The sequence below is a fragment of the Nannobrachium achirus genome (assembly GCF_963921795.1).
Source record: "Nannobrachium achirus genome assembly, chromosome: 1".
In the NCBI taxonomy this organism is placed as follows: domain Eukaryota; kingdom Metazoa; phylum Chordata; class Actinopteri; order Myctophiformes; family Myctophidae; genus Nannobrachium; species Nannobrachium achirus.
The window spans coordinates 32,919,890-32,932,789 of NC_137810.1; the positions used below are offsets into that span (position 1 = coordinate 32,919,890).

General features: G+C 41.9%; 1 protein-coding gene across 4 annotated transcripts in view; it reads right to left on the reverse strand.

The window, feature by feature from the left end:
- Positions 1 to 1,058: 1,058 nt before the first annotated feature.
- The window catches only part of tns3.2 (tensin 3, tandem duplicate 2), a 65,423-nt gene continuing 53,581 nt past the window's right edge, over positions 1,059 to 12,900 (reverse strand). For all 4 annotated transcript variants that reach the window (XM_080732476.1, XM_080732475.1, XM_080732477.1 and 1 more), the window contains 8 exons: positions 11,815 to 11,946; positions 8,027 to 8,122; positions 6,273 to 6,350; positions 5,750 to 5,827; positions 4,853 to 5,021; positions 3,422 to 3,490; positions 2,801 to 2,830; positions 1,059 to 2,162 (listed from right to left, as the gene is read on the reverse strand). In XM_080732476.1, coding sequence (XP_080588602.1) covers positions 2,021 to 2,162; positions 2,801 to 2,830; positions 3,422 to 3,490; positions 4,853 to 5,021; positions 5,750 to 5,827; positions 6,273 to 6,350; positions 8,027 to 8,122; positions 11,815 to 11,946 — 794 coding nt within the window. In that variant the 3' untranslated portion in view covers positions 1,059 to 2,020. The remainder of the gene's footprint in view (positions 2,163 to 2,800; positions 2,831 to 3,421; positions 3,491 to 4,852; positions 5,022 to 5,749; positions 5,828 to 6,272; positions 6,351 to 8,026; positions 8,123 to 11,814; positions 11,947 to 12,900) is intronic.

Genomic DNA, 12,900 nt, shown 5'->3' on the forward strand with positions numbered 1-12,900 from the left:
ATGTGCAACTTCAAAGCCTACAAGCCAAACAGGAATGTAATTGTCAACGACAAAAACACAATTAAATCGTTAATTGCAATTATTTGAGTGACAATTAATCGTCATGTAAAATGTCATAATCGTGAGGGGCCTCGCGGGGGACCTGAACAGAGACTCAGTCAAAATGACTATCAAACCGTCTGGACGAGAGAGAGAGAGGGCCGCCCCGGCCAGCCATCTGCAGGATGAATGCTAACGCACATGCATGCGAGCATCCTCACATACCACATGTGCGCCCCTGAAGGGCCCTTATGATTGGACCATTCATACTTCCGTCATGGGAGGAAGTATAAATCTGGCAAAACACACACACACACACGCACGTGCGTGCGCGCGCACGCACATGTACTTACAGTATAAAGACATACACACATAGGCTACGGACACACTGGTGCATGGCTGGGTTTGGAGGGTGGTTCTGCCAGCGTGTGTGGACCTACGGGGCTTTTAAGCTGTGACATCATTTTGTAGTCACTCAGACCACCAAGCAGATTTATTGTCAATATGTGTCCCTCGCTATTTCAACAGATCCGAGACAAAAATAACGACTAAAGTATAATTCTACCACTTTCCTGTCAACAAGAAAGAGAAGACAAATTAGTAAATAGTAAAAATAGTAAAAAGATTAACGGGCACTGGGGCCTTTTGGCCCCAAAAGATGTCCTCTGCCTACAAAATGATGTCAGACTTAAGAGCTCCTAGAACTAGTATATGACGGAAAGAGAGGAATACAAATGGGGGGAGAGTGATAAATCAGGAGTGTGATAGAATGAAAGAGAGACAAAGAGAGAGAAGGCCAGATATTTAGTCACACAAAATTCTTAAAATATCTCAAATACTATACATGTTAGTGCACCCCCCCCACCCCCCCCCCCCCCCCCCCAACACACACACACACACACACACACACACACACACATCCCCATTCAGTCAAAATGCTTAGTGTCATTTGACAATTGGTTACTGCCATCTATTGGCAAACACGTGAACTACACCTTGATTAATTTATAAGTGTTGGTCTTTAATAAGGTCTCAAAATGTGTGATGCTGAAAAAAGCTAAGCAATATCCATGGTACATAATTATTCAACATGTGATCTTGTAGTTATCAGCCCCAGCTGTTCGTCAAACATCATGTCACATCCAACACGTCTACAAATATTCCTCCCGCGTGTCTCTGAGGTACTCTTCTTTCCACACTCTCTAAGGCAAACGTATGTGTTAATGTACAAAAATATATGACACGTATTTAGAGACAAAATAGGAACACTTATGCACATCTGTAATAGGTGATAAATACTTTGACCAATATATAAACACAACGTCATGAATTCCATCTTCAGTCTGATGGGCTCCTGTGGTTTTCAAAGCGCCACAAGTGGTTTGGAACCCCGGTGCACATATTTCAAATGTTACGATAACGTTTTGTGGAGAAAACAAACCACGGTTGATGTGTCTATCTGCTGACTGGGATATACTCTGTTTCCATGTTTAATTAAAAGTAAAGCGTGTTATGCTTCTTGTCTTTGACAGCCTACGTATACTGGGCAAAGACGGCACTAGAGATATGGCACACAGGAAAGTGTAATGTACAAATGAATGGGCATAGAAGAACAATTGATACCCTGTCAGAATGCAACATTCATATCAAACCTCCCTTTATAAAAATGTCTTTGATTATGCATGATAAAGTGTCCGGAAACCCATTCATTTTTATAGCCCTCAGATACAGTATGAATGCTTGTTACCAAGTTTCTCCTTTCTGGAAAGACAGAAATGCAGTGGCTCCCTCCGGTGACGGTTTGTCGGTAATGCAGAGTGCGTCCACAAAGTCCACCATGCTTAGTGCACTTATGTACCAACAGCACCTGGAGTTGGAATGTCTTTGACTCTCACGGTCTAGGAAGAGGCTGTGGTCCCTCGCCCTGGCCAACGTCAACTTTCCTCCACGGACTAAGAGTGTGCCTGCATGACCGTGTTTCCTACTTCTTATGCGATCCAATCATAACCTTGGAGACAAAGTTGACGATGGCGCTGGCGGGCTGCTCGGGGTCGTGCTCGGCGAACAGGTGGCACACGTTTTCAGTCCCGCTCTGGGACTTCCTGGCCACAAAGCCAAAGATCCTGGAGAAAGAGACGTGCAGATTAAGGATGGGACGATAAGCGATATTATCATTTATCATGATAAAAAACATTCACGATAATCGTATCGTGGTGTTTTAATTTATTTGCCGAGCTGCATTAGTAAAAAGGTACTTATAATGTACATACGTACTTGATACAGTCTTTTTTCAGTCTCTATCAACTGTCTTTGCCAAAAAATAGCAGATCTACGAGCTCACAACGCATCGCTTGTAGATCTGCTATTTTTTGGCAAATGTTCCGTTGGATTTTGATTATTGCGATAATATCGTAAATCGCGATTTCTTTTGTCACAATAATCGTGATATGAGATTTTCATATCGTCCCTATATGCAGATATACTGTGTCATTTTAACTGTGAGACTGTACAAATGTAACCAAATGCACCCTACATTTGAACAGTTATGAATATGTACAACACTGAGGATTCCAATGTGTATGTTACACAGGACATTCTGAAGTGATAGTTCCCTATACTTTAGATTTAGGTTGTGACAGACAGTATGTAAGTTTTCCTGCGACAGTACGCAGCAAAACTTGGGAGTGTTCGTTTAATTTGAGAGTGTTACTGTTACTGCCACGGACTGCAAGAAGAAAGAGAGAATGGGACACACACTTACTTTGCTGTTGAGCCACCAGCTCTTGTCCATCTGTGTTAGGAAGAACATTTGTATAAAATCAGCACTTAGTAGCTTTAGGATTTCCTGGGAACCCCCTTGAAAACTAGATCAGTGGTTCTCAAAGTGGATTTCAGGGACTCTCTAGGTTCTTTTATGGGGTCTAAATTGACCCTTACAAGTCTGTAACTCTAACAGTATACAAATGGAACCAAATGCACTCTAACGGGTCCATTTGTACACTGTCAAAGTTAAGGTGAGGCTGTCACATTTCAAAGTTTGAGAACCACTGGGGGCGTCCGGTGGCCTACTGGTCAAGGCGCATACCACATAGGCACCGCCACATAGGCATGGTTGCCGCGGCATCGCCGGTTCGATTCCCGATCCGGACGACCTTTGCCGCATGTCACTCCCCATCTCTCTCTCTCCCCATTTCCTGTCAGTCTACTGTATGCTATCAATAAAGGCATAAAAGCAAAAAAAAAAAAAAAAAAAAAAGTTTGAGAACCACTGAACTAGATGATGCATCTCAAGGGGTTTATCCTCTAATTTTAACATTTAAATAATGTGCAAGTGAAAGTGCAAGTGCCACCAAAAAACAACAATACAGAGGCGTATACTCACTTGCGGCCCTGTGGGTCCAGGGAACAGAATATAACAGTGTTGACAGTGTAGTGTCGCCTGAAGAATAGCCTGGAGACACAAGAGACAAATTCAGTGTAGCGTTAGTTCATGTAGACATGGACAGTCAGACAGTTACATGTTATTCCCAGCCCGGACACTCCTCATTCATTCGCTAACAAGTTAATTAATTCATACTCCCACAAATGCAGTCTGTTCATTCTCATTCGCTACAAGCTAATAACTTACAGACTCGCATTTCATTTAAGCAGTCCCCTAGTCCAGTGTTTCTCAACCACTGTGCCTGGGGACCTTTGGTGTGCCCCTGAGAAGGGTCAAGTGTGCCCCTTGAAACTGCTTGAAAGCCAGTATTGTATTTATCATTTTAAAGATTTAAACTAGCACACAATGGCATTGTGTGCTTGTAGATCTGCTGTTTTCACTACTGTTGTGCGACAGCCTTGTATGATGAAGCAGGGCCTTACTTTGAGAAGAAACGTACAAATTTGAAACTTGGAGATACAAGGTTTCATCCCGACAGTGACGATATTTACACCCCCGTATTATGTTGGTGTGCCAAACTGCCCATGGATTCTTGGGACATGAAAAATGTGCCCATGCAGAAAAAAGGTTGAGAAACACTGCCCTAGTCTATGTTCATTTATGTCTTTAGCTGTCACTACTGGTTGTACAGCTGTCTGTGTTAAAAAATGTCTTCCACCTCCCCGGCCTCCTCTTTATGGAATGTAGTTACATTTGTTGGTTGATTTGTGGATTGTACTATGTTTCTATGGATTGATTATGATATGTGATATCTTAAATCATGCAACTGAAGGTTCAGTGTTATGTGCATGTAATAACTGTATATTATGCTTTGCTCTGGTGGGGTTTGTGATCAGAATCGGTCTTGTTGGTCAAGCAGGTAATCTGTAATATCACACCAGAGCCATACCGCCAAACCAAATGCAATGCAACCATTGCAATAAATGGTAAGTAAATGATGTAATCGCCGAGTGCCACGGTATTTTATTGTTTTTTCCTTATTTCAGAGGCTCAGAGTAAAAGTAATCTGAATAAATGTAATCCGATTATTTCAGTTTTTTCACTGCGTTAGTATTTCTTTCACTCAGGCTATCAGTGCTTTTGTAACGGTCGGTAGAGAAGGGCACTTTTGTGAATCTCATAACACTGGCCTGTATTGTAAAACCGGATTTCCTGATCACGTTATCTCCTGTTGCATTCTGGGAATTTGAGTTTTTCTCTTCAGCCGCGGCTGCCCCAGACAGCAAGCTACGGTTTAATATAAAACCATATCAGACGCGTCAAACGCGCCGACAGCACTGGGCGACATCAAAGAGTTTGATGAATGCACTTGTCGTCAGCATCTGATGTGTTAACGGTTAATTCTGAGCTGTGTGTGTGCGTACGACTCACTTCCTCTGGTTGTCTGTGAGAGTGATGCCCTGAGCAGACACTTTGAAGTGCACCACAGTGGAGGTGGGCGGTGGGTCCATGGACAGCGTCATGCTGGCCGCTTTCTGCACCGCCTGGTGGCCTGTCAGAGACTCCAGCTCCACCGAACCCAGGTACCACACGTTACAGGCTGCACGCACACACACAATTTACAGTTACAATTTAGGCATTTGGCAGACGCTCTTAATCCAGAGCGATTTACAATAAGCAAGGCAATACATCAATACAACATCAACGCAAATACATCGAATGCATAGAAATAGTAATCTAAGAAAAAAACGTACCTATTCAGTCAAAACAAACTTTATAAAAAACAAAAATATATATAAAAAAATGCTATCTAAATTACATGTATGGTCATTGAGGGAAGGCAAGTGCTATGGGCCGAGGTGGAGTCTGAAGAGGTGAGTCTTCAGACCACAATGGAAGCCGCACACACGCACACACACGCGCACGCACACACACACACACACACACACACACACACACACACACACACACACACACACACACACACACACACACACAAAGACAGGAAGATTGAGTATTACACATGCATATTGAGTTACAGCAAGAATAATTGGCAGCGTGAATCTAATCCACGTCAATCAACATTCATTCCACACTCAATCACAGACACACATCCAGCTATACCACATCACCTACACGTGCATAAATACACACATGCGTGCACACACCGTGCACACATGCATGTGCTCGCGCATGCACACACACACACACACACACACACACACACACACACACACACACACACACACACACACACACACACACACACACACACACACACACATGCGCGCGCAATGGTGGATCAAATAAATGGTGTTGGTCTATCACCTGCTCCCTGCTTGAGGAGCTCAGCTGCTGAGTTGGAGGCTGTCTGTGGTGATGAGTCATTCATCTCCTCTAGAGGGTCTGAGAGTGCACGCACACACACACACACACACACACACACACACACACACACACACACACACACATTTTTTTTTTTTTTTCAGCACACAACCAAGTGTAAAATCAGTCATTACGATGCCATCAAGGCCTGCCAAAATACATTATAGTCGACTAAATCAACTGTAGATTTAGTCGCCTAAAATCTTATGATATTTAGTCGACTAAAATTAGACTAAAACTAAAACTTTTCAGGTGAATAAATTATGACTAAAACTTAATTACATTTTATTCAAAAGACTATGACTAAAACTATGGTAAATAAAAATTTGCTGTCAAAAACAACACTGACGCACAAAGGCGAACGCACACACGCACACACGCACACACACACACACACACACACACACACACACACACACACACACACACACACACACACAAACACACACACACACACACACGCTACCTCTGTCGGGGAGGATGAGTTTGCAGGGCAGTGCCAGGGGAGTGATGGAATGCTGACACACCAGCGCAGTGAGACTTCCTGTCAGAAAGCGGGAACAGGAAATTGAATGTTTAACCACTTAACAGTAGAACGCTGTACTTCATTGACCAGTGTCCCCCAGGGTCTATACTTCTGTCTTCTCCTTTTTATTTTCCCCCCTGAATCTCTCTCTCTCTTCACAGAAAATAGGGCTGCTATAATAGAGCTCATGTGATTATGAGCCACTCAGCCCCTACCCAGGGCACTGAAGACCCATAGAGCCGGGGTCTTCAACGTTTTCAGGCCAAGGACCCCTTAACTGAGAGAGAGATGAAGCAGGGACCCCCACAACCGGTTCATAGATTCCATAGAGTTTCATTGTTTGACAGCACAATCATCAGTGTATTTTGGATTCATGTCAATTTGTGTTTCCAGATATTTAACCACTTGAACCGTCAATACTTAATAAACTTGACCTTTTACTCTGTACTTAGTCTGCTTTTTTCCCCTCTACACCAAAACTCTTTGCCAAAAATAGCCGATCTACAAGCTCAGCTTGTAGATACTTTCTGAGCTAAAGTTCTCAGAATATGGACGCTAGGGTTCAAGTATAAAAAAGGAGAAAAAAAAGCGTTCTATCCCTCAAAGATTTGGAGGACCCCTTGTAGTATCTCTGAGGACCCCCTAGGGGTCCCGGACCCCCTGTTGAAGACCCCTGCCATAGAGCATCATTTTGTACAGTTCTGTCACATTAGCTGCACCTCTCAGTACTGACCAGTAGAGGGAGGAATATACTGTATATTTCATGAAACTTCTACTCTTACCTTAACTAGAGTTCACATCCTATTTATGACTATATTCAATGTGCTCTTTCATGTAGATAGTTTTGGACATATTTTGTATATATTTCTAATTAAGTTAAACTGTATATCAGTATAACTACGGTTTCACTTGACCCAATGTGACCTTTTCCCATTATTAGAAGTTTGCATAGGAAAAGGTACAGTTTCATGACAGTACAGTTCACTGGTACAAGGGTCAACTAAAAGGATAAACACCTCAAGAAAGCTTATGGTGCCGCTTTGACAGATTTACGTTAATTTGATAGCGGGGGGGGGGGGGGGGGGGGGGCTAGAGCTATTTAAGGAAAGTTGCTTCACCTCCGTTGACTTCATCTATACATAGACGTCTATTGGCAAATAGTGACAAAGCGCTGAATCGAGTCTATGGGCGTTTGTCACTATTTCGAGTTACGCGAACCACGTGACCCGGTGCTGTTTTCTGCCCCCGCAATGGCACTAAACACTTAGAGATGTAAGGACAAAGCAATGTAAGGCCAGCTACATTTGCTTCTGACTTGTGTTGAAGTGTGGCTTCAGCCATACTGCGTAAATGGAAATCATAGGGTTGAATAGCAGACAGAAGGAGCGAACAGCAATAATCCTTTTTTCTTCCATTTACGCAACGGAGCAGGAACTCTGAGGAGGGAGAAGGTGAATGGAAATGTTGAAACAAAAACGTATGATTGAAGATGACTGACTTTAACTGCATCAGTTTGTAGCTTCCTGTCGCTGGTTTCCATTTGAAATCACTCGTCTATTAGTAGCCTGTTGCTTTGTTAACAACCTGTTGCTTTGTCACCGCTAGTGTAAACGGAGCATGTAAAGACAAGGTCAGAATTAGATTTGGCAATACACTGTAGGACACAATACAGGTGTTTGGACACCATGACTCACCAAAGTATGGCTCATTGGGACAGCCCTTCAGTCGCACGCCTTTCTGTGTGCACTCAATCAGGAAGTGTCTCACCAACTCATTGGACATGTCTCCCACTGCAGGGACACAGATAGGCACACAATTTCACTTATCAATTACAATACAATACAATACAAGCTAACATTTATTTTCAGTCTAAAACATGGGTATATCCATCCATCTGTCCATCTCTATCTATCTATCTATCTATCTATCTATCTATCTATCTAAATCTATATTTCTTCTTTTCAGCTAAAATGACATTGCCAAAATAAAGACACCAAGGTGAAACTGGTGAAGTCTTCCACACTAACAACTGACAAAAAAATTGTTGCTATTTGTTTTTGACCAACCCTGCTTATGTATGGTGTCTTGTGAGCAGTGGTGTAAAGTAATGTAGTCAGGTCTTCAGTATTTACAGTTTTTTTATATTTTTACTTCTAACCCACTTGCCACAGAGGAACATATAGTACTTTCACTCCACTACAATTATATGAAAACTTTAGTAGCTAGTTAGTTACCTTTTTCGGGTTCGGGTTCGGGTTCGGTTTATTAGTCAAATGCGTATCCATACAAGTACAGACAAACAATGAAATGCTTGTGCCAAGAGCACTCTCAGCCTTATTGCACACAAAACAATACGACAACAACAGGTCACCCAGGACAGCCCAAAAAAACAACAAAACAACCATACAGTGTGACAGTGTACAGTTTAAAAACTGCGTGTATTGCACATGACTACCTACGTCTCGCTTCCATCTCTTCGTTAAGCAACCTGATTGCTTGAGCATAAAAACTATTACTGAAACGGGTGGTGTGAGATTTGATGCTCTGGTAACGCTTTGGATTTGGATAATTATTACAAAACACACTAACCACTTCAGCCCTATATATATTTGGGCCATTTTTGAAAATAGGAAATCTACAAGCTCACAAGGCTTGTAGATCTGCTCTTTTCAAAAGGCTTTGTATACATTTTGAACTTGTGAAATGGGACATTCTGAACAATGAGTACTTTTACTTTTGGTGCTTTAAGTATATTTTGATACTGATACTTTTGTACTTTTACTCAATTGCATTTTGAATATGGGACTTCTACTTGTAACAGAGTATATCTACATGCAGTATTTGATACTTTTTCTTAAGTAAAACATGTGAGTAGTTCTTCCATCATTAGTTTAGTTTACGCATGTGTTTGTGTCTTCAGTATGAGCTCTTTTATTTGATGTATTTTTATGTATTTGTATTTACTTTACAAGTCTATTAGCGGGTGTACGCATTATGCAAGTTCCAACCTTTCCTTGCTTTTAAATGTATCGTCACATGCACAAGTAGAAATGTATAAATGAATGTTTTACATTGTAAAGTGAGCCTCTGCTAGTAAAACGATTCTTTACAACAAAAATGGTATCTTTCTTTCTTGCATTAAAATGCATGGCATTTTCTCAAAAGCTTGCAGGGAAAACACATTATGAATGAAAACGATGAATCATTAAATAACAACATAAAGCCAACAGAAGGCTAATTGTTTCAAACAATAGCTGTTTACATTGCAATTACATTTGATTTACTGGTCCTGTGGTCCAGCGATGCTCATCAAAAGGTGTATAAGGCTTCTTTGTATTCTTAAAAGCATACATTCTGCTCTGTTCTGCTCTCAATATGTTCTACAAACAAATTGTTTAACCACATTAACTCTGTTGTCTCTATTTTGGACTATTTTGTTTGTTCATAATTGCCCACATTTTGTTTAACATTTTCAAAAATAGCATATTTATACAAGCTCGGCTATTTTCACTATTTGTACAACAAAGTATATAGGGCTCACTGTAAGTGGTTAAGTACATTCCCTGGCTTGGCTTGTAGTCACAGCCTGGCAATATTGCAATTTGTCACAGTCCCTTTTTGGTTTTCAATCCAGGCATTCAATCTAATTTAGATCAGAACACCAGATGATTGCAAGGACAGAACATCAGGACCAGCATTGAGAATCACTGTGAAACCTTTTGGGATGCATTTTCTCTCCACTTTGTTCCAGTGCAGCACCTACCCTTCTTACTTAAAGGGGAAGACCACCCATTTTCAATATTGAAATATGTCATTAATATACCTTAGAGGAGTTGTGTGGAAATAGAAAGAAAGTTCCCTCCCTTCTGTGTTGCCTAGAACTGGAGGATTGATTTTGGGGTTTGTATTGTAAAGTACAACTTGATGACATCACACACTCAGTGATGTTACTAGGTTTTCAATGTAATGGGTCCCGGGACCCACAGGTGGTCATTCAAATGGGTCCCAGAAAAATTTTATGAGTCCTCAATACAATGTTTTCGAGCGCTGTGAGCTCGAAAACATTTTCAAAATGTTTGCCTATTTCTTAAATTTATTTTACAATTTGGCTAATGTTTGAACTTAGAACTACTAAAACTACTAAAACATGTGCCCGAATGAATTCGGGCGCGCAAAATGGCGTCGGACGTCGGTGGAATCAAAACATTGACGTTTCTATCGCCTGTTTAAGACTTTCTACGTGGATTTTATTTGTGTTAACGTAGGGTAAAGTAGGATGCTTTCACCCATGAACAATGGTGGTGTCTGTGGAATTTTAAAATGTTTTTCTTTTACCGCGACCCGGTAAATTATTTTAACATGGACTCCAATGGAGGCGCATCCCCGGGACCCCAGGACCATGACATGAATGAGTCCCTGGGAGACTTGAATGAGTTTTTGATGCGGGATGCGCACGTAAGGACATCACTGCACACTTTTACTTTACTGGAGTATTTCCAATACTTTACTTCTACTCCACTACACCTCAGAGGCAAATATTGTACTTTTACTCCACTGCAATTATTTGAAAACCTGGTTACTAGTTACTTTGCCGATATAAATTATAATATTACTAGTAAGACCACCTCAGGGTGACATGCGACTTAAAGGGCAAGGTCGCGCCAATTCTTTGCCATCTGGCCAGTGATGTAAAACGGACCAGCATTCCCATATGAAGTCCTGTTAGATATGGGCTAAATATTGATGACATCAGGGAACTCCATGTATGGGCATAAAAGGGATTCTGTTAGTGTGCCATCACAGTGAAGCCAGAGCGTGATGATGTCAGAGCAGCAAACCCATTCTGTTAAGAGTGGTTCCCCTGACACACATCACAGAAAACCCATAGACCTGTGATGTCACAGTGATGTGTCAGGGGAACCACAGTGTCAGGCGTGACCTACAGAGATACGATGTGCCGGTTTTCATAGTTAACTGCGACCTACGGTCACAATAAAACATACATTAACCACCCTATTTCATACCTAAGCTATTTGAAAATAGACGATCTACAAGCTCAGATCTGCTATTTTCAAACAATTTGTACTTTTACTTTTGGTACTTTAAGTATATTTTGAAGCCAATACTTTCATACTTTTACTCAAGTACATTTTGAATTATGGACTTTTACTTGTAACAGAGTATTTCTTCACTGCTGTGACTTTTTCCTCCACTGGCAGTACCTACCTACCTACCTACCTTTCTTTTTTTAATATATATTTTTATTGTTTATTTTTATTTTTACATACAATACATAAAGACAAAGACACTCACATTCACACACATACCACCTGCACATGCCTATTTAAAGTAGTAATATTAATACAAATACATAGTTCCCATACATTATTTACAAAGATTTTCTTTAACCATATATTGTTATTGCATTATGTTATGTAGTTATTTCCATGGCATTCATATACATCTCCCACATCGTACCTACCCTTCTTACTCTGCTGCAGGACAGACGGAGGAGGCGTGGCCACCTTCATGGCCAGTCCATAGGCTCCACGGAATGAGTGACTGTCTCTGACCACGAAGGATCCCGGCTCTTTGTCCTTCAGCACCGTGATGGCTGCAGGTCCACAAACAGGACACAAAGGAAAGGGAGGTTAGCCCACGTTCCAGCAGTCGGGTTCCACGCTACAGGGCTTAGCAATGGCGGCAATTTTGTGTTGCCATGGATATAAGAGCCATTCATTTTTCCCATAGAGATTTCTGAAAATATGAATATAAATTATTTTAAGTCTGGAACCAAGCCATCCAGGAGAGAGGGCGAGATCATTTAGCGACCTACATACAACTGGGTTGCAACCTGGTCGGTAGTTTTCACCGACTGGGTCGCTAAATCTACCGACTGGGTCGCTAAATCTACCGACTGGGTTGCTAAATCTACCGACTGGGTCGCTAAATCTACCGACTGGGTCGCTAAATTTACCGACTGGGTCGCTAAATCTACCGACTGGGTCGCTAAATCTACCGACTGGGTCGCTAAATCTACCGACTGCGTCGCTAAATCTACCGACTGGGTCGCTAAATCTACCGACTGGGTCGCTAAATCTACCGACTGGGTCGCTAAATCTACCGACAGGGTCGCTTATCCACCGACCGGGCTGCTAACCCTAACCCTAACCCTAACCCTAACCCAAACCCTAACCCTACCCAGTCGGTAGATTTAGCGACCCAGTCGGTGGATTTAGCAACCCAGTCGGTAGATTTAGCGACCCAGACGGTAGATTTAGCAACCCAGTCGGTAGATTTAGCGACCCAGTCGGTAGATTTAGCAACCCAGTCGGTGGATTTAGCGACCCAGTCGGTAGATTTAGCAACCCAGTCGGTGGATTTAGTGACCCAGTCGGTAGATTTAGCGACCCAGTCGGTAGATTTAGCAACCCAGTCGGTGGATTTAGCGACCCAGTCGGTGAAAACTACCGACCAGGTTGCAACCCAGTTGTAGGACGCTAAATGATCTCGCTCCTACTGCCATCCAGGCTCCTTTTGAATGATGACCATAAAACATTTGATTGTG